Raw genomic sequence first — 20,955 nt, 5'->3', positions numbered from 1 at the left:
CCCCTCCCCTCCCCGCCCCACTCCTTCTCTTCAGTCCTGTCACCTCCCCTCCCTTTTCCCCCTTTCTCCTCCCCTCCTTTCCCCTCTCCTCTCTTCTCCTCTCCTTTATATAAGTAGAATCATGCAGCATTTTCCTTGTGTGACTGGCTTGTTTTACTTAACGTGATGTCCTCAATGTCCCTCTGTGTCATAGCATGTGACACAATTTCTTTTTAAGGCTGGTGGTATATACATCTCTCCGGGTGTTGCTTTTCCTCACATGTTCAGTGGTTTTAGGTTACATGTGTATCTTCATATTTGAGATTCTCTACTTTCCCGTCTGTGGCTTCTCTGTTTGTTACCACCGGTCTCTAATAGTTGTAGGACAACAACAGGACAGGATTTCAAGAATGGCCTTTCGGTAATATTTTTCCTTAATATGTAGGGGCTCCCCATTCTTTGTTAGTGTTATCCAACATCTTCGGGCACTACCTTGGTTCTTAAGTCAAAACACCCACACTCGTAACTCCAGCTTGGATGGTGTGGGGTGGGACAGGAACCTCCGCTGCCCACTGCTTGGCATAAGAGGATACAATAGGGGCTGAAGTGCCTGGATGCTTAAAATATGGGCTCTTCAATCACCTTGGTGTTTGTTTCAGAGCCCTTTCCTGCAATGCAAGGGGTGCATTGTCTCAGATCTTGGGATATCCCCAGAACCTGGCGAGCCCCTGCAGGTGTTTTAGGTCATATTTTCCTCCCTCCGTCTGATCCAATTTTCCTACAATCTCTCAGATATTTCTCTGATCCACTTGCCCTTTATTGATTTTTATCCCCGCTATAGATGTAGTCTTTTTCAGATATATTCTACCAGTTATAGTGTTTGGGGATGAAAGCAGGATGTAGGACCATGTAGTTGATTTTTGCTCTTGTCCCAATTTTTGAAAACACTACTTAAATGTGAAAGCAAAGTGCTTGGTGGGAGATGACAGGGTAATGGGGAATCAGAAAAAGTAATGGCTTCCTTGTCAGCCTCTTCCCCAGACCGTCCTCTGTGTAGGCCAGAGCCAGTCCCTTCATCTGGGAAGTGGGAGAGTATAATAATTAAGAACGAGAACATGTAATCGGACAGACCTCAGTTCAAACCCAAGTTCTGCTTGTTACTGATGGTAGTATGTTGAGTGACACACTCAATGTCTCTGTCCCTTAATTCTTCCACTGCAAAATGCAGAGGATAAGAGCTCTTGCTTCTTAGGGACCTTGTAACTGTCAAATAAGATAATCCATGCAATTATCTTGTGCACGCTGTGGATATTTGATAAAAGAAAACACTACCTTTTGTGGCTCAGCCACTAGCTGCCCCTTTGATCTTATGCACCGGCTTTGAGACGACAATCTTCCTGCAAAGATTGGCTCTTCATTGACTCCCACACCAAATTCAGTTGTGTTGTGCTTTTTGCAGTTTGGGTAAATTTTCTGTGGGAAAATAGTGGAGAGATTGTACTATGACCAGCAAACAGCTTAGAAAACTCCCCATGGACCTCCCCAGGATGTGTTGTGACTGGGTAGGCCTGGCACGCCCATGTCTACTCACACTGAGTGGAGAGAGGCACAGATTTTAATGACTACACAAAGGTGTGACCTTGGTGCACATGGGCTCATGCTACCTAACTCTTGTGAATCTCTTCCGTGGGAGCTAGGGTGAATCTTGCCTTGTCCTTCCTAACAGAGGGCTTTCTGTGACCCATCACATCATTGGTTTGGGATGCCAACTGCCATCGCTTACTTGTTGGATTGGGCCTGCTTTGATTCCCCCGTTAGTGACCTGTGGATCTTTCAATATTATGTACCACACTGTCCTGCTGTTCTTTTGGGGCCTCTATTTCTCCATCTGTAAAATGGAGATGATGGCAGGAATTATCTATCACACAGGGCTATTGTGTAGTGTAAATGAAATAACACGCAATGGACTGGAAGCTCCATAAAGGGAGTACATCTGACGTGTTTTAGACATGACTCAGCCCACTGTAACTTCCGTACAAATATTTGACAAATGAATGAATAAATATGTAAAGCATTAAGGTGGCTGCATTAGTTTGCTAGGGCTTCCATAACAAAGTACCATAGACAGGATGGCTTGAATAACAGAAGTTTATTTCCTCACAGTTCTGGAGGTTAGAAGTCTGAATGTAAGGTGTCAGTGGGATTCACTTCTTCTGAAGGCCTCTCTCCTGGGCTATAGATGACTGTCTTCTTCCTGTGTGACTGTGTCCTAATCTCCTCTTCTTGTAAGGACACCAACCATATTGGATTAGAGCCCACCCTAATTACCTAAGTTTATCTCAAGTACCTTTTTAAAGGCCGCATCTCCAAATATGTTCACATCCTAAGGTCCTGGAGGTTAGGATTCCAACATATGAATTTTGGGGGTGACACAATTCAGCTCCTAACAGTGTCTGACAATAAGTAGTTATTCAATAAATATTAGTTCCTTTTTCATATATACTGCTCTCTCCTTCCATCACCTCCTTCCCTCCCAACTATATCTAGCACTGTGATGATGGGTGATAAGTAAATTTTTATAAAGAATTTGAACCAGAAAAAGTATGAAATACCTTCATAAAAGGAAAGAAGGTAGTCATTTACAACACATTGGTAAAACAGCTTATTTAAATACAACATTCCTTTAAGAGCTGAAGAAATGAAAACTTATCAAGTAGCTTCTACATATTGGATGCAGGCTTATCCCATCTAATGTCAATAACCCTGCTAAGTGGATATTGTTATTTTCATGTTGAGATGAGGAAAGTGACCCTCAGATGACATCAATAACTTGTCTCAAAACTTTCTGCAACACTACATGCCTCCCAGAAGCACTGTGCGTGAGCACTCGGCGAAGCCAACTGTGGCAGTACCCAAATGGGGAAGACTCAGTTTCTGGCCACATAACACTCATAATATAACGACAGGGACCTCATTCTGCAGCTGACTCAAAAGCCAATCAGAAGTTGACAAGTGCTGTAACTTAGGTCACAACCAAGGTTTTTGAGGGTACACACATAAAACAGAATTTTACTCTCTCCCAAAGTATAACCAAAGTATAACTTTCCCATTACATCCTGCCTTGCTAAAAATTCTGCAGCCTTCTGGAGGCTCCCTTCTGAGCTAACCCAGACAGTGGGAGATGAGTGGAGAAGGATGGGCAGAGTGGAAGGTGGTGCTCAGTCAAGGTCACGGAAGATTAGTAACTTTTTCTTACCATTAAAGGCACCTGTATACATAGATGGCGGTACATTATCCATCCACAGCATGGCATTTACCCAAAAGGGAATAAAATAAGAGTCAAGCAAAGAACTCAGGCTACAAAATGCTCTGCGGATTAATGGGGAATTTAAACATTTTATGTGAGTGAGTCATCCCATATTGAGCGTCTGACAATAAGGAAGGTCTGAGAAGAGAGAATCATTTCCTAGTTTAGGGTTAGAGGTAGTGTAGGGCCGCGGCAAGATCCTGGGCTTTGGAAAGGCCAGACAGACCTTCTGCCTCTATCATCGACGTGGCGTGACCTCCAACAAACCACTCATCCTCTCTAGGCCTCGGTGTCTTCATCTGTAAAACAAGAATGCTGACACCTAACTTGAAAGGCAATTTGGAGTAAATGAGATGAATGATACAGCCACCTCAGAAGCTGGGGAGTGAACCTCATCTTCTCACCCAGTGTGAAAATTACTCACCAAGACTGTCAAGTGTGCCTCCTAGAGCTCTCCTAAATCTCTCTGTTACTGCTGCACTGTCTTGACACAACTCATCATCTTTCGTCTGGATGGATGGGGTCACCTCCGAAATATTCTTCTGTCTCCGAAATGCAAATTGAGTGATGTCCTTTGTCTGCGTAGATTCCTTCTGTGGATTCCAATGACCTGCAAAGTAAAATTCACACCTCTTTGTGTGTGAATGAGCCACTTCCCTGTCTCGTCTTTGCCTGCTTCTCCCTCCCCCTCCTTCCTTGTCCCATCTGCCTCTTCTGTTGGGGAGTCACCTGCTTCAGGGAAATACCACACCCTTTCTATCCCTTCTCTCTAACATGTCTCTCTTCTACCCTGAGTCCACCTGGCCATCTCCTACTTTTTTGAGTGTGTGCAAAGTCTTAGCACAGGTCAGGTGAAATGAAACCATTAATCTAGCCAAACTTTCTTTTCTTCATCTGTAAATTGGTCAAGGCCACTTTCCCGGAGGATGGGATGAAGTGCTAAACCTTAAAGTATAATAGTAGTTCATGAAGCCAATAAGAAGGATTGGAAAATGAGGAAGGACATTACAAGTAGGGGAGTGGAATAGGCAAACTCTCAGAGGTGGGAATGTACATGGTACTTTCGGGCAATGGAGAGAAGACGAGTATGCCTGGAATGGGATGCAGCAGGGGGAACGGAGGCCAGTTTCTTGGGGAGAAACCTGCCTCTATCCTGCCCTTTTCCACCTCCCAACCATCTTCACTTTCTCCTCCCTCAGCATGGAATGCCCTCCGGCTCATCTTACCCAACATTGGCTGTCACTGCTCATCTAACTCCATCCCATTTTTACAAGGTCCAGGTCCAATAGTATTTCTTCCTGGAAGACTTTTTGAGTTCTATCATGGCAGGACCATGTCTGTTTTGCTCAATGTTGTATTTCAAGTGTCTACCATAGTAACTGGCATGGACTGAGTGCCCCTTCCTTCCTTCCTTTCTTCCTTCCTTCCTTCCTTCCTTTCTTCCTTCCTTCTTTCCTTCCTTCCTTCTTTCCTTCCTTCCTTGTTTCCTCTCTCCCTCCCTTCCTTCCTTCTAATGAATTATGGAAAACCTTGTTAGTTACTATCGAATATCTTACCCCCGCCCTTCTCCTTGTTGACAGGATGTCTGTGTAGTTTAGGGTAGCAATTTTCCCAGCCTCAGGCAGCAGATCACAATTAGCCTAGCACAGTGCTGTACAATAGAAATAGAATGAGAGCCACAAATGTGAGGCATGTACATAATTGAAATTTTTCTAGTAGCTACATTAAAGCAGTAGAAAGGAACAAGTGAAATTAATTTTGATAATTTATTTTATTTAGCTCAATATATCCAAAATATTAGCATTTTAACAAGTAATCAATAAAAACATTTTGAGCTAGCTTATTTATTTTTGTATTAAGTCTTTGAAATCTGATGTATATTTTATACTTACAGCACATCTCTATTTGGACCAATCACATTTCAAGAGCTTAATACCACACGTCACTAATGGCTTCCTTATTGTACAGCTCAGGTCTAGCCAATTGTAACAATCATTTCCTACTTTCTCAGACTCCTTTTCAGCAAGAGGTGGCCACGTGACATAGTTCTGACCAATAAGGTGAGGCCGTCTGGGAAAGATTTTGCTTTTCTGACTAAAGGGGTATGTGTGGCTTACACCACTTCTTTCCTCTTTTCTTACAATCAAATGTGCTGCCTGGAGGTATGACCATTAGGAAATGGTCAAGAGCAAGGGTTGGAAACCTTTTTTTGCAAAGGCCAAGTAGCAAATGTTTTAGGCTTTACGGGCCAGATGGTCTCTGTCACGACTACTTAGCTCTGCCATTATACTGCAAAAGCAGCCACAGATAATATATAAACAAGTGAGCATAGCTTTATTTCAATAAAACTTTATGTGCAAAAACAGTTGGGGATCCAGATTTGGACTGTGGGCTGTAGTTTGCCAAACGCTGGTCAAAAGAATCACAGAGATACCAGGCTTGACATTGTGGATTCACTTCCAGACTTCTTGTTATATAAGAAAAAAATCAATCCATATTCTTTTAAGCCACTGTGAGTTGGTTTTCTGTGACTTGTGGCTGAAAGCAACCTAATGGATATTTAAAAAGATATAATCAGTGTGCCAGTTATAATCAATCTTCTCTTCCAAGGTACTATGCCTTTTAAAAATATTAACATTAAGCTAATACGATGGTCTTAGTAATACTAATGCCATCGGTTGAAAAACCACTTGTTTTATAAACTTTGATCCTCATAACTGTGATTATTCCAGATTCCTCGAAAAGGAAACTGAAGCTAAAAAAGGCGTTGTCCTAGGTCACATAGCTGATAATTAGCAGAAAGAGGACTGGAACCCAGACTCCATCTGAATCAACATCATTCAGAAATATTTGTGAATCACCTACGACACGCCAGGCACTGTTTTAGGTAATTGGCAAGATCAGTGAACAGAAACAAAGATCCCCACCCTTGAGGAGTTTACCATCAGCAGAGGGGGCAACAGGTCATAATAAGCAACCTGCAGTGAGTGAGGTTGTCTGAACCCCCATGTTTGTTGCAGCGTTATTCACAATCACCGAGACATGGAAACGACCACGTGTCCTCAAACACATGAATGGATAAAGAAGATGTGACACACACACACACACACACACACACACACACACACACACACGGGAGTATTATATACATTACTTAGCCTTAACAAAAAAGGAAATCCTGCCATTTGTGGCAACTTGGATGGACCTTGAGGGCATTATGCTGGCAAACTAAAGACACAAAAAGAAATACTACATGATCTCACTTGCATGTGGAATCGAAAATAATCGAACTCATAGAAGCGAAGAGTAGAATGGTAGTTGCCAGGGGCTGGTGGGACGAATAAACGGGGTGATATTGGTCAAAGGGTACAAAGTTTCAGTTAGGCCAGATGCATAAGTTCTGGAGATCTAACAGATAGTATGATGGCTAAAGGTAAGGATACTGTATTGTGTGCTTGAAATTTGTTAAGAGACTAGACCGTAAATCTTTTCAACACACACACAGACACAAAGGTTAACTATGTAGAGATGATAGTTGTGTTAATTAGCTTGATTCTGCTGATCATTTTACAATGTATATGTGTATGAAAACATCAACTTGTACAGCTTAAATATATACAATTTTTATGTCAGTGATACCTCAGTAAAACTAAATATATAAAGGAGGAAGTCAAGCAGAAATTCTCCCGCTGTGCTGTCTGCCTCTGCACTTCTTTGAGTTGCATTGATCACAGGCTGTGTTATGTAAGGATGACGTGAATGCACATCTGCATTTCCCCCTTGATGATATCCTCTGGGAGAGGAAGGCCCCTGTTTCACTGACCTCGATTCAGCTACAGCAAACAGCAGGTACTCAATGCTTGTTGGATAAACATCCAATTGAATTCACTTTGGCATCAGCGATTAGGTTGGAAGTGGCCCAAGAAACATATGGATATTAGAGAGGGTAAGTCCAGTTCAAAGATTTAACAAATCTTTTTGTGACTGCCTACCCAGTACGAGGCACCGTACTGAGCTCAAGGCTCCCAGTGGGCTGTGGTCAGTTTAAGGAAACAGATGTTCAGGAAAGCACCCAGCTTGCCAGCAGCAAGACAAACAGTCCTGGGCTTGGTGGCTCAAGTGTAGGGACAAATCCCCAGAGGGAGAGACCTTGCTAGGGACTGCAGGTAGTACCAGCTGCAGCTGGCCTCCCAATTCTCACACTCACTAAAACGGCATGTTTATTCTCCTGTCAGCTGACTGTTTCCTGGGCCAGGGGCATAGGCATTTTTTTTTTCAATGTCACCAGTGTGTACAACCTCTGTTTACAAACCTGCCACAGGGAGAAAGCACATGCAGAATGCATTTGCATTTTTTAAAAATTAATTTCTGGTGTACAAAATACGAAAGGCAGTTTGGGAAATATAATCAATACTGTTGTAAAGATTTTGTAGGGTATCTGATGGACACTTGTCTTATTAGGGAGACCAGTTCAAGGACCGTGTAGGTGCCTGACTACTGCAGAATGCATTTGCATTTTGTTAGCTACAGGTGAGTGGCTTCGAGGATCTGACTAGGGAGGTCACCTGATCACGCAGAGTTTGAAAAACTCAAGCTCGCCACTGGCATCCATCCAACTGAGTGAGGCAATCAGCGATGGTGGGCAAAATGTTCCTGGGAGACACAGAAGGAGCAAGAGAGCTGATTTCAGGAGCCACTGTGCTCAATACTTACAGACCAATACAGAAAAATGAAAAAGTCCACAGGATATATTTCTCCCCCATTCAAGATGGAAATCACTTTATGGAGTCTTACGTGGTGTGAGAATGCCTATTCTTACGGCTTAAATTACCTGCTTTATTGGATAGAAGACTCTAAATGAGAAACCTGGCTCTGCTTTTCAGACATTAAAAAGGTTAATATTCAAGTGTATTTTAGTGGTGCCAAGTTGATCCTGAAATGAGATTTGGGGCTATAACTGAAAGTTACACGGGCCACAGTTAACTCGCTCTGCTCCAGGAGCTCAGACAGGTCACATCTCTCCAGGACTCAGTTTTCTTATCTGTAAAATGAGGGCTGGACTAAACGATCTCTAAGCCTCTGCCATTTTAGAACATAAAAAGATTTATAATCACAAGGACTCAAGGATTCCTAAACCTCGCTGTGCATCACGTGCAGCTGAGGAGTGTGTTAAAAATAAAGATTTTCTGATCCAGCCCTGGAGATTCTGATTCTCCAGGGGCTTAGAACTATGCATTTTCATTTTATTTTTTAAAAGACTTTTACTAAAAATATAGACAACATACACTAGTATATGAGTTTCAGGAGTATGCGATAGTTGTTTAACATATATGTACCTAAAGAAGTGATCACCATAAGTCCAGTACCCATCTGACACCGTACTATGCTACCACAGTATTATTGACGAGATTCCCCAGGCTGTACGTTACATCCCCATGACTTGTTTTGTATCTGTGGGGCCCTGGCACAATCTCCCTGGTCACCTGCTCCAGGTGCCCCAGGAGTGTCCCTTGTGTGGGTTGTGTGTGCCCTCCTGATGTAGTTGAGCCTTGATTGCTATTGACGTGTCAGTGATTGGGATTGGCCCTGAGGCTCACTGGTTGTGGGGTTTGGCCACATCCATAGCTTATTGGCTGCTGTGGGGGAGGAGGGCTACCCCACTGAGTGGGATTTGCCCCAGCAGGCTCTGGTGCCTGTTGAGACTGCCCTTTGTGAGTGCCACTTGAGGGGCTAATTGGGCAGTGTTCTGCTGTGGTCTGAAGCCAACCTCCAGGTGTTTTGGTTCTGGAGTCTCTTGGGAGAGGCTTCAGTGCAGGCCCAGGTCACTTACTGCCTGTGGACCAGCTGGTAGGAGCTACTTAGTGAGAGTTACAAAGTGATCCACAATTTTTTGCTGCCTGTGCTAAACTTGGAGGCACATGGGTGAGGCATGCTTTGAACTGAGGACAGCTGCCACCAGTACCAGGCCTGGGGTAGCTCTGCAAAAAGCCAGGACATCCCATGTCCTGCGACCACCTGCTGGCTCCCTTAAAGTTCAACTGCTGATAAAACCTCGTGGGGTATGCAAGTTGGATGAGGCAGGGTCTTAGGGAATCACTCCAGTGGGCAGCATTGTGGTCACCAGGTCTGATGCCAGTGGTGAGCCTGGAACCACTCAGCAGAAGTTTCATAGCACACCGAGGCCAGCCTTTGCCCACCTGCGGCCTGTGGGTCCCATAGCTTTCCAAGAAAGAGTACAATGCGGGTGGGGCTGGCTGCTGGAGGAAAAACTGCCTTTGGCATTGGGGGAGTGGGATGGGATGGGTTCTCAGTGAATCAGCAGGGCGGAGCTCAGGAACTCACCAGACCAATCAGATTCAGATTTGGCCGTAAGTGTAGGGGGAGTGCTCAAACACGTTAAAGATGGCAGCCGCCTGCTGGCTGTATGGGAGACAGACCCCTCACAGGGAAAATGGGACTTTCCTCCAGCCCTGGCCTCAAAGCTACAACCTCAGTTTGCTCCCCGTATGTCTCTGATGCTCCTCCTCCCCCAAATCATCATCCCTCTGCTGGAGCCCAAGGTGAGTGACTGCGAGTGAGTGAGTTTGCGTGTGGGCCCTTTAGGAGGACATCTGGGTTTCCCACAGCCTTACATGTTAACCCGTTAGTTGGAATCCCCACTGTTTTTCACAGGGCTCTTCTTCCTGGCACCAGTACTCTGGGCTGGAGAGCCTAGAGTGGGGCTGGGTTCCTTCACGCCTCCTGGGGGGAACCACCACATGGAGGTTTGGGACCAGCCTGTTTCGCATCTCCACCCCTCCTACCAGGCTCCACATAGCTTCTTCTTTATATCCTTAATTGTAAAACTTCTGTTCAGCCAGACTTCAGATGGTTCTCCATGTTGATTGTTCTATAATTTAGTTGTAATTTTAATGTGTTCATGAAAGGAAGCAGGCACAGTGTTTGTCTACTCTCCCATCTTCGGTCATCTCAGAAATATGTGTTTTTAATAGGCTTAGGTGATTCTGCAAAGTCTGTCCTTGACCTGCCCGGCACTTGAGAACCACTAGAAGATTTGAAAGCCCTTTGCAGGCAGCCCAGATCAGGGTCACTCTTGTTAGTTCAAAAGGTCTCATTGGATAAAAATACCGACCTCTCCCTGGTACCCATAGCCCTCATCCTGGATTCTGAGCCTTGAAACCAGCCTCCACTTGTAGACATCTTCCAGACTGCATTATTCAAAATCATTTGGAGGCCAGGGAAGGAGTCTTTATTTTATATTTTTTGATTCCCTCTTTTTAGAAGATAGTCCCAAAGAGGCAGTGGGTTTTAGGAGGGGAATAAAACCCTCTAACTCTAACTTAACTTACTGTTTGATGCTGGACCAAGAACTTAGCCTGGTGTCCCAGTTTTCCTGGCCTGGAAAATGGGGAGTGTAAGCCGTGGCCTGTCACACATGTCACATGCCACTTGCACAATCTTCTAAAGCTCACGAGTGCTTTGAGGATTAACAAGGTGCTTGGACAAAGGGCAATTTCTAAAACCGTGGTGTTTGGATTCAACATTGATAGGGAGCCAGCGGTGCTGTGTGTGCTAGAAAGAACACAAAATTAGAGATAATCTGATTTGATTCCCAAGGCCTGAAATATCTAAATTCAAAATCCAGGTGAGACCAGCCCTGCCAGAAGACAGACTTCTCATTTGAAACATGGGACAAAGGTCCAGAGCTGAGGGAAGGGGAAGGGAAAACGGGGAGAGATTTTGGAGGTTTGAGGAATGAAGGAAAGGGGTGGGGAAGAAACTGACATGGGAAAACTTGGTGGGAGGATCAGGCAGGATTAAGCGTCCATGACTTTCATGGACATGAATTTAAGGAGAATGCTGTCAGCTTGGGTGTGTGTTTTTGCCCTGGTGACATCCAACACCCTGGAGCTGGCACTGAGCAGGCTGAGTGTTGAGTAAACCAGTATTTGGGTTTTGTCAGACGAGGACAGTGGAGAAAGGGAAGGCAAGAGGCTTGATGGGATATGCATGGACATGACTATGGGGACACATTGGGACAGAGTGGCCCATGTAAAAAGTACATCATGGGAGGCCAGAGTGAAATACATTCTCCTCAGGAGATGGAAGAGAAAGGGGCTGAGCCACTACTTTACCAAGTGGTTAAATCACTCTTTCCATCTCAGAGAGGAAGTATTAACCAAAATGGAAAGTTTTTTACTCAAAATAAGGAAAACAGCAGGAGCCGGAAGTGTTGCAGGCCTGAAAGGGACGATGATGTTACCTGAGTGTGCTGTGGAAGTCTGAGTTCCCTCCTCATTCAGGACAGTGTTTACTTATACACTGTATGTATGTGTGTGTGGATTCAGTACTAATCAACTAAACACATCCAAAAACCTACACAACTATCAGACATTAGAATAAGTATAAATAGAAGTTGTGGAGACAGAGTCCCAGAGAGCAGTTTCCAGACTCGGCCTCACGTGGAAAGGTGATGGCTCAGTTATTAGATGGCCGTCAGCTGTAATCAGATGGCCATCCGCTGTGGCTGGGTGGCCATCAGCTGTAACCAGTTAGCCATTAAGCCATTAGCCACTGATGTAACTTCCATGGCTATGTTGGGGGGTTGGTTGGTTGGCAGAGAAGCGGATGGCAGATGTGTATCCTGCTTCCTGTGTCTCCAACCCAGCTGCCAGCGAGAATATCCATGACTCCGTTGTTGTTCCTTTTTGGTCTCACCATATTCTGCATTCTGGTGCAGGGAGTGGGACCAGAGACCCTGCATGGCAGAAGTTCTAATATTTTCTTCCTGTATCCCAGGAGATCATTGCCTGCATTCCCTGTGTAACACTCCTCCTTTTGGAGAACCCAGGCCTCCATGAGAATCAGCTGCAAATCTTAAAATGCGTACTCTGATTCAGTAGTTCTTGCGTGGGGGCCCAAGAGTCTAACAAGCTCCTCCACCCCCAAGTCGATGTGATTGGTCTAGGACCAAACTTGGGGCAGGAAGAGAGTTCAGACGGCAGCTCCAGCTCCAGTCACTCGTGACAGATAAAACAATGATGCCTTTTGAAGGTGAAGGTGGGAAGCAGAGGGTAGTAGTGGAAAAGAAGGAAAGGGACCTAACAGGTTTTGTCACCACGTCTGTAACTGCACTGAGCTCTCTGTTTAGTACAAAATATCTTAGTGCAATCCGACAGTAACAAATATTATACCCTTTTATAGATGAGAAGCTTGAACTTCAACAACATTAAGATATTTACTTGAATACAGCAAATAAGTGTGGGGTAACAGATACGAACCCAGGACTATTTTCATACTAAAAATAAACACATGCCATGTTGTAGAAAAAATTAGAAGAGCACATAGGCAAAAACTAAACTCCTTTGGATTCCCACCACCCAAAAATAACTGCCATCAACATCTTGCTTTTTATTTCATTTTGTTTTTACAAAAGGTTGGATCCTTTCTTGTGGGATCTGTAAGTCTGAGTTTGAAACTTAGCTGCATCACTGATTAGTACGACTTTGGGTAAGTCACCAAACCCCTTGCCTCAGTTTCCCCATCTGTAAAGTGGGGATAACAATAGGACCAAAATAGAGTTTTTGTGAAGATAAAATTAATTATATGTGCAGTACCTGGATCACTCCTTGGCAGATAGAAAGTGCTCAGTAAACGTTATCGATTATGATTTTTATTATCACTAATACCGAAAAGGAGAGAGACCCATTTACTACAAAAGCTAAGCAGATTAGATGTAGCAAGATTCCAGCAATTCTCAGATTCCCTATAGCAGTTTGCTATATACACATCTCACAAGCCCTCGCCCTCCGGGGTTCTGACTTGGTAAACCTGAGGGTGGGCGGTGGAGAGAAACCTGAATTTTAAATAAGCTTCCAGGTGCTTAATTCCCAATGGCCTGGGAATTATGTTTTGAGGAAACTTCCCTGTTCATGTCTCAGTCTTCCTCTCTAAGGGCGGTGGGGTATGTGTGTATCCGTCCTTCCTCTTGTTTCGGCCTTCGCCCTACAAGCCTGTTCAGCCATCTGGACACCAGTATTTAAATATCACATTATCATTATTTTGGTATTTGTCTTAGGCAGGTGTTTTGAATTCGCCTGGCCCGAGCCTCTTTTATTGCCCAGCTTCCAAGCTGTGATTCAAGGGGCCTGGCTCCCCAGAGCAGTCTTCTCACAGCTCTGCTGCCGCTCCTAACCCAGACAAGAGCGGGGCAGTGTCTGCTCCAGCTGCTTCTGACAAAACTCACTCTGTGGGCCAGCGAGGAGCGCCAGCGTACCTAGCTCTGCAGGGCACCTCGGGGCCTGTTCACCACGGGACCCCGAAGCACCTCACATGGGTTCTGGAACACAGGAGGAACTCAGTAAATGCTTGCTGAATGAGTGAACTCAATTGCATTAAACAACCTGTGCAAATCGACTTTCCTGTTTATAAAACCACCAAGACTTGTGGAGCAAAATGAACCTGCCACACCCATTTTGTGCTTGAATACAGATCAGAAACCATGACACTGAAGGCAGTTTTCAGAAGCCCAGATTAGCATTGGTTCTTTGACTTGCAAAAAAGAAATACTTAGCTGTGGGTGAATGGGACAGGGTGTAATCACGTGCCTGGCTCGCTGTAGGGCTCAGTCAAATCTCACTTCCTGTCCCCTTTCCTCTTCCACCCAAAGATTCAACAGATGAGGATTCCAAGTGGTGACAACCTCCCTGAGACTGAGGTTTATTTACAGATGAGAGAACCAAAGTCCAAAGCCCAGAGAGGTTAAGCCACATGCCCAAGTAAATGACTCACTGGGGATTTGATCAGAGTCCTGCTTTCTGACTCCAGAGTCCTTTCTCATTTCCTTTAATTAAAGTTTCCAGAAGTTGATTCACTAGCCATTTGCATCACAATCACACCTAGGGCTTGCAAATTGCAGGGTCGAGCATTCACCCTATTGAATCACCTTCCTGGATTCAGGGCTAGGAATCTACATTTTTGGTAAACCAGGCAGGTAAATCATATGTACGCTAACAAGAGGACAGCAAACCCACATCGTCTCTAAATAACTAAGGTTATCCCTAAATTCATCTCAGAGAGAATCAGACTCTGAATCCCACCCAGTGGTTATTTTAAAAAAAATTTTTTAAATGTTGCAGCAAATGCCTCCTTGAAACCTACCATGAGTTCTGGTAGCACCAGCTGGCAGCTGGCGGACCCTTGTTTAAAACCACACCTGGGTCAAACTATAACAACCGGCTCTTGCCAAGCCCTAGAGAGCTCTGCCAAATTTCTGAAATTCAGACCCCAGAGTTGTTGCCTATCAGGGTGGTTCTGCAAGGAAGCCGGTCATGGATTAAGACATTCATTTGTAAGAGGGGAAACTGAAAGCGGGAGTCCCTGGTGCGTTAACCTTGGGAAGGAAGGCGTACACCAGACACTGCCTACAACAGTGTGCTCTGGACAACAAAGACCAGGACACATGGCTCGCTCCCCTGGAGCCTCGGCAGGGCGCCTTCACCTGCTGTTCAGCTACCAGCCCTTCTGGGGCTTCCGTGGCTATCAAATCTATGCCTTAAGAAGTGTCAAAAGGGAAGCGCTGCTTCTCCAATACAGCAGGACATTTCTTGCTTTTTTTCTCTTTTCTTTTCTTTTTATTCTTTCATGTAATGCCTCCTGGAGGATTTTTGCAGCCCTGGATAAATATTTCTCTGTCAATTCAAACAGAACAGAGCTCATAACTTCTCAGGAAGAGCACCGTTGCCTCTTTCTGAGGCTAATTCTGCAAAGCAGACGAATTAGACACCCTGCTGTGTGCCCAGTGCTGAGCGTTTTGCACCGAGAACACAATCACAGATGTCTTTACCTGATTCAGTTAGCTGGAGAAAAAAGAAAATGTATTGCTGTTATTAAACAGGCAGAGCTTTCTTTTCTTTGCATGATGCCCAGCAGCTTGATTGCAGAGACAAACTGGAGACAGCTCTAAAGACTTTGAACTCAAACTGGTCTCTGAGTCTAAGCAATCCTACCCAGGCTACACCTCCTTCAGGAAGCCTGCTGGGACTCCTCCAGCCCAATAGTTGCTTCCTAGGAAATCTAACATGTCCTGAGCCACTTGACCAGTTGTGTTATAGACATGGTCTCAGTTATTCCTTCATGCAATCCTGTGAAGTGGGGATTATTACATTCAATTTATAAACATGGAAATTGAAACTCAGAGTTTAGGTTGAGGAGTTAAACTGAGCTGGCGTGAAATCTCACATCCCCCACCATTTGGCTGGATGATGTTGGACAGGTTGTTTACCTCTTCTGACCTTAATGGCCTCACCTATAAGATAAAGCTCGTACTGTACTTTCCTTGAGATTCATGAGAATTTGTTATTGCACTGATGTGTATGTAGGGCTCAGCACTGTACTTGGCACACAGTAGGCATTTCACAAAATTGTGGCTATTGCTATCATTATTACTGTGGAAATCGAAGGTAGAGAGGGGGCAGACCAGGAATTTGAACCCAGGTCTCTGTGTCTCCAAAGCCCATGGACTTTCCTGGGTGTACCTTGATATTTGGACATGTGAAGCTTTATACTGTTAAGTTTTCATACTTATGTGGTTTTTTCTGTCCAGTTTCTCTGAGGACATGGCCACGCAATAGATTTCCTTGACATTTGCTGCATTGCTGGGTGCTGGCGTGCAGGAGACACACAGTAAACAGCTAGAGATGGTTTAACCAAAGTCCCCCCAGTCCTTTCTCTCCAGGCATTGCCATCAAAGTAGTGAATCCCCCCCCCCAAAAGTAAATAAATAAAACCATGTTGGAAGATCTATGAGTTTTCTTGAGTATCTTAAAAAAAAATCATGGTAGATGAAGGTAAAGGGGAACAAATATATGCTGATGGAAGGAGAACTGACTGGGTGGTGAACACACAATGGGATTTATAGATGATGTAATACAGAATTGTACACCTGAAATCTATGTAACTTTACTAACAATTGTCACCCCAATAAACTTTAATTTAAAAAAAAGAGTACACCTGATAAGGTCACGCCCACCCAGGATGATCTCCCTTTTGATGAACTTGACTGAATAGGAAACTTACTGATGTCTGCAAAAATCTATTTTGCCATGTCATGTCATATAACCAGAGGACTGACGTCCTATCCCTGGTCTTGCCCACACTCCAGGAGAGGGAATTACACAAGAGCATGGGGTCATTGAGTGTCATCCGAGAATTCTGCCCACCACCGCGCTTTAGCTGTAGGAGGAGAACACCGTGTTTCCCCAAAAAGAAGACCTAACAGGAAAATTTAATATCAGACCCGGTCTTATTTTCAGGGAAACACAATAATAATACCTTATAACATTGTTTGGAGGATTACATGACATGATACAGATTTAAGGCCTGTCATGGAACAAGTGCTTAATAAATGTAAGCTATTGTTTTTATTGTTCTAGGAGTCTAATGGGAGTCTCCTGTGTATGTACCCAGAATATCACCCACACTCTGTGCTTCTGAACTGGCAGAGAACCACAATCAACTTCATTCAAGTAGGTCCTTTGGCGGTAGCTCTGTTTCGCAAATTTTCTCTAAGTTTCCAGACAAGAGTATAAACACATACTCTTGAATGGTCTGGGGTATAGCTAAAGGAGCCAGTCACTCCTTCAAAATGTCTTAGAAGTCTTATGCTGAGCTTTAAACTTAAAAAAAAAAATCATGTAGCGTTAGCATTCAACTCCAAAATATATGTGTTTGTTTTAATGATGATGGAAAACTCTTTGGAAAACATGGATACTCCAATAAGATGCTCCAAATTTATTCTGCAGCTTCTTGAATCTCCTGATACATCAATGTGTTTCAATATCACTGTCACGCCCTAGAGCAGAAGCCTCCCGAACTTTTTATCTTCTTGATTAGGTACCATAATCAGGAATGTGTTTGAACCTATTCTTGAATACATGTATAGCTGTTGATAAATTACATGTATGTACTACATACAGTACTAGATATGAACCGTGTGAGAAAACATCAAAATAGAAATTTTCAAAAGATGAGATGAAAAGTTAATATGACTAGAAATTCTACCAGTTTCTCCCTGTGCCCCAATGGGTCATTTGGTAAAACCCCTCGTGTAGATATCTTCTTTGGGAGACCACTAACCAAAAGGGTGTACTGCAGATTCTGCTGGCCCTTTCCTATCTTCCTACCCTTACCCCATCTTCTTAGGGAGGCACTTTAATATGTGACAAAAGCATAAAGGAGCTGCATTTTCCTTAGCACAAGAAGCAAAATCTATGGGAGAAGGATCAATGGAATAACTAAACCCTCTCTTCTTAATCTGTCTCTCTCTCTTTCTCCCTTTTGCGCCTACTCTTTATTTGCGTTGGAGAGCTAAAATGCCCAAAGTATAGACTGGGGGAGGACTGTAGCATTTATTGAGTACTTACTATGTATTAGGTTCTGTGCTAGGCACTTTCGAATACATTACCTCTTTCAATCAGTGCAGCAAGCCTGCTAGGTAGCTGTTAGCGTCCCTGTTTTACACATGATGGAGATGGAAGGTGACAGAAGTAAGTAAATGGAACCCAGCTCTACACAGTGGAATTTGGGTTTTAACTTCTGTTTTATGCCAGTGCCTGAGTTTTAGCCACTCTGGTTTTTGAAGAGATTTTGTTACATATTTCAGTGCTGTGAAAGAAGTGGTTGCATATGTGGGGCGAAGGTTAGGATGAAATGGTATAAATTATATTAACTCTTTAAGAATATATAGGAGCTAGAGATATCAAAGATACATCACTCTGTCTCAATACAGTTTGTAGGTTAAGATTAAGCCAAAAGACCCTCCCGTTGAAAGGATCTTCAGAAATCACCTAGACCAAACAACAAACTGCTGCTTGCTTGCAGGGCAAATCCAGCACACCACCTGCGTTTTGCAAATAAAGTTTTGTTGGGACACCTCAGTGGTCATTTATTTACGTGCAGTCTATGACTGTTTTCATGCTACAAAAGCAGAATCGAGAAGTTTTGACAGAGACCATATGGCCTCCATAGCCTAAAATGTTTTACTGTTTGGCCCTTCACAGGAAAAGTTCACTGATGCCTATTTAGTCCTGACATCTTTGATCTATTTAGATCATACGGTCCTATTAGTTAAAAAAGAAAAAAAAATCCTTTGACCTACATATGTATGTGTATTTATAAAGGATTTAAATGTACTATCATTTAATATATTTTTACATCATAAAACGTTTCCCCAAAAGAGAAATTTAAAAATGATTTGAAAATAAAGGCACACTTCAGTATTTTTTCCAATACCCCTGTGGTCATTTTGACCTTTCTTTGGTCTAGAAATTTGAAGGCTAATCTAGATAACGATTTTCAAACGTAATGCCTAAAGAGCGGCTATAAAGAGTTCCATAAATAATAAAAGAATGGTGTCCAACAATATGGGTTTAAATTCAGGGAAACCCCAAATTTCTCACATTTGTTCTTCTGCTATTTCATGTTTGTATAACATACTTCATTCAAAAAGAGAAATTTGTGGCTAAAAATCATTTTTAAAGGGACCAGACTCCTATTTCTAGTCTTGACAGAGTCACCGGGACTGGACTTGCCCTCCCACTGTAAACTACTAGAAAAGAGGATTAAATATATGAAACTGTTTTCAGACATGGCCAGCAGACAGTGTAGAATATCCCCGAGGAAGTGAAACAAAAGTGTGATCCCTACCATTGCCCTGGCTTTCGGCTTGTAGGCACTATGTTGCCTGGTGGTCTTGCTGAGATAAAGAGACAGGGATTGGAGTTCAGGGAGGCTGTATTTCTGGGGCATAGAGTCAGAGAAGAGGGAATATGCAGAGAAAGAGAGTGAGAGTGAGAGAGGGAGAGAGACAAGGAGCCCTAGCTTTAGAAATCTACGTAGGAATCCATTCAAGTCGTGTGCTGAACACTAAGGCATGTGTGTCAGGGAAACTCCATGAGACCGGGCAAAGAATAACTGGTGAGCTGTAAGCTAAAGAATTCCCAGAGTTCACCCAGGGCTGGAGACAGTTGGATTGTGATTATCCAAAGTAGAAGAACGCTTTGAATTCCAGGAGACTTTGTGGAGACTAGAAGGGTCATGCCTTAGTAATGAGACTAGAGCAGCTCTAGAGGAGAGAGTATTCTAGATATGCCCTGACACAGCTTACAAACAAGCCTCAAAAGAACAAAGCTAAACTACAAGTAACATATCTGCTTGCCAGAAAACATTCTTTAAGGGAAGACAATAAAATATAATCCAGTGAAAATCTCACATACAAAGAAACAGAACAATGTGACTAGGAGAAAAATCAGGTAATCTAGACAGATCTAGGAATGACAGGGAGGATGGAATAATCAGCCAGACATGAAAAAAGCTATTTTAAATATGTTCATGGATTTAAAGGAAAATGTGAACCTACGAGGAGCGTAATATATCAAAATGAGCCAAATGAAATTTCTGGAAATAAAAAAATAAAATAATTGAAATGAAAAATGCACTGGGTAAGGTAGAATTAGGCATTGCAAAAATACAAACACTTGAAATGTAGGAATAGAAATTATCTAAACTGAATCAAAAGAAAAAAACAGAAAACAATGAAGAGTGTTGGTGATATGTGGCTCTGTACATTGTGAGGCAACCTCAACTGGTATAACATAGGTACAATTGGAATTCCAGTAGACAGGAGCAGGGATAGAGAAGATATTTGAAGAAATAATGATCAAAAACTTTCCAGTCTGTTGAAAACCATAAACTCACTGATCCAAGAAGTTCAACAAACCCTTAAGCAGCCAGGGAAAAAAAATGCATGTACAGGAAAATCAAGAATAACAGCAGACTTATTGATGGAAGGGGAGCAAACAAGGAGACAATGGAATCGCATTTTTAATGTACTGGGAAAAAAGCCCACTGTTACGGACTCAATGTATATGTCCCCCTCTCCAAATCCATATGTTAAACCCCTAGCCACCCAGTGTAGCTGTATTTTGAGAAAGGAGGTAATTAAGGTTAAATGAGGTCATAAGGGTGGGGCCCTAATCCAATTGGATTACCATGTTTCCCCTAAAATAAGACCTAACCAGACAATCAGGTCTAATGCATCTTTTGGAGCAAAAATTAAGACCCGGTATATATTATATTATATTATATTATATTATATTATATTATACCTGGTATTATATTATATTAATATTATTATATTATATAAGACCCGGTCTTATAGTAAAATAAGACCGGGTCTTATATTAATTTTTGTTTCAAAAGATGCATTAGAGTTGATTGTCCAGCTAGGTCTTATTTTCGGGGAAACATGATAGTGTCTCTATAAGAAGAGACACTAAAGAGTTCTCTTTCTCTCCACTACTTGAGGACACAGAAGGCAGCTGTGTGCAAGCCAAGAAGAGAGACCTCATCAAAAATTGACCCTGCTGAACCTTGATCTGGGACTTCTAGCTTCCAGAACTTTGAGAAAATAAATTTGTATTGTTTAAGGTACCCTGTCTAAGGTATGGACGCCTGAGCAGACCAATATACCTACCCAAACTCAAAGCTTTCAGTGTAGAATTCCATACTTTATGAAAATGTTTTTCAAATATGAAAACAAAATAAAGACACTTAGACAAACAAAAGCTGGAGAATTTATCACCAGTAAACCTGTACTGCAAGATTTAATA

The 20,955-nt window shown here is 43.0% G+C and overlaps 1 protein-coding gene across 1 annotated transcript in view; it reads left to right on the top strand.

Annotated features, from left to right (window-relative positions):
• Window positions 1–19,587, top strand: part of LOC308502259 (uncharacterized protein) — a gene marked incomplete at its 5' end in the record, with an annotated part of 61,097 nt that extends 41,510 nt beyond the window's left edge. Inside the window, one exon of the mRNA XM_081059777.1 lies at window positions 16,720–19,587. Within this exon, the coding sequence (XP_080915903.1) occupies window positions 16,720–16,727 (8 nt within the window). The 3' untranslated portion in view covers window positions 16,728–19,587. The remainder of the gene's footprint in view (window positions 1–16,719) is intronic.
• Window positions 19,588–20,955: the final 1,368 nt, after the last annotated feature.

Source organism: Rhinolophus hipposideros (genome assembly GCF_964194185.1).
Source record: "Rhinolophus hipposideros genome assembly, chromosome: 9".
NCBI classification, from domain to species: Eukaryota; Metazoa; Chordata; class Mammalia; order Chiroptera; family Rhinolophidae; genus Rhinolophus; species Rhinolophus hipposideros.
The sequence above is the reverse complement of the archived record's forward strand: the minus strand, read 5'-3'. Positions and strand labels throughout refer to the sequence as shown.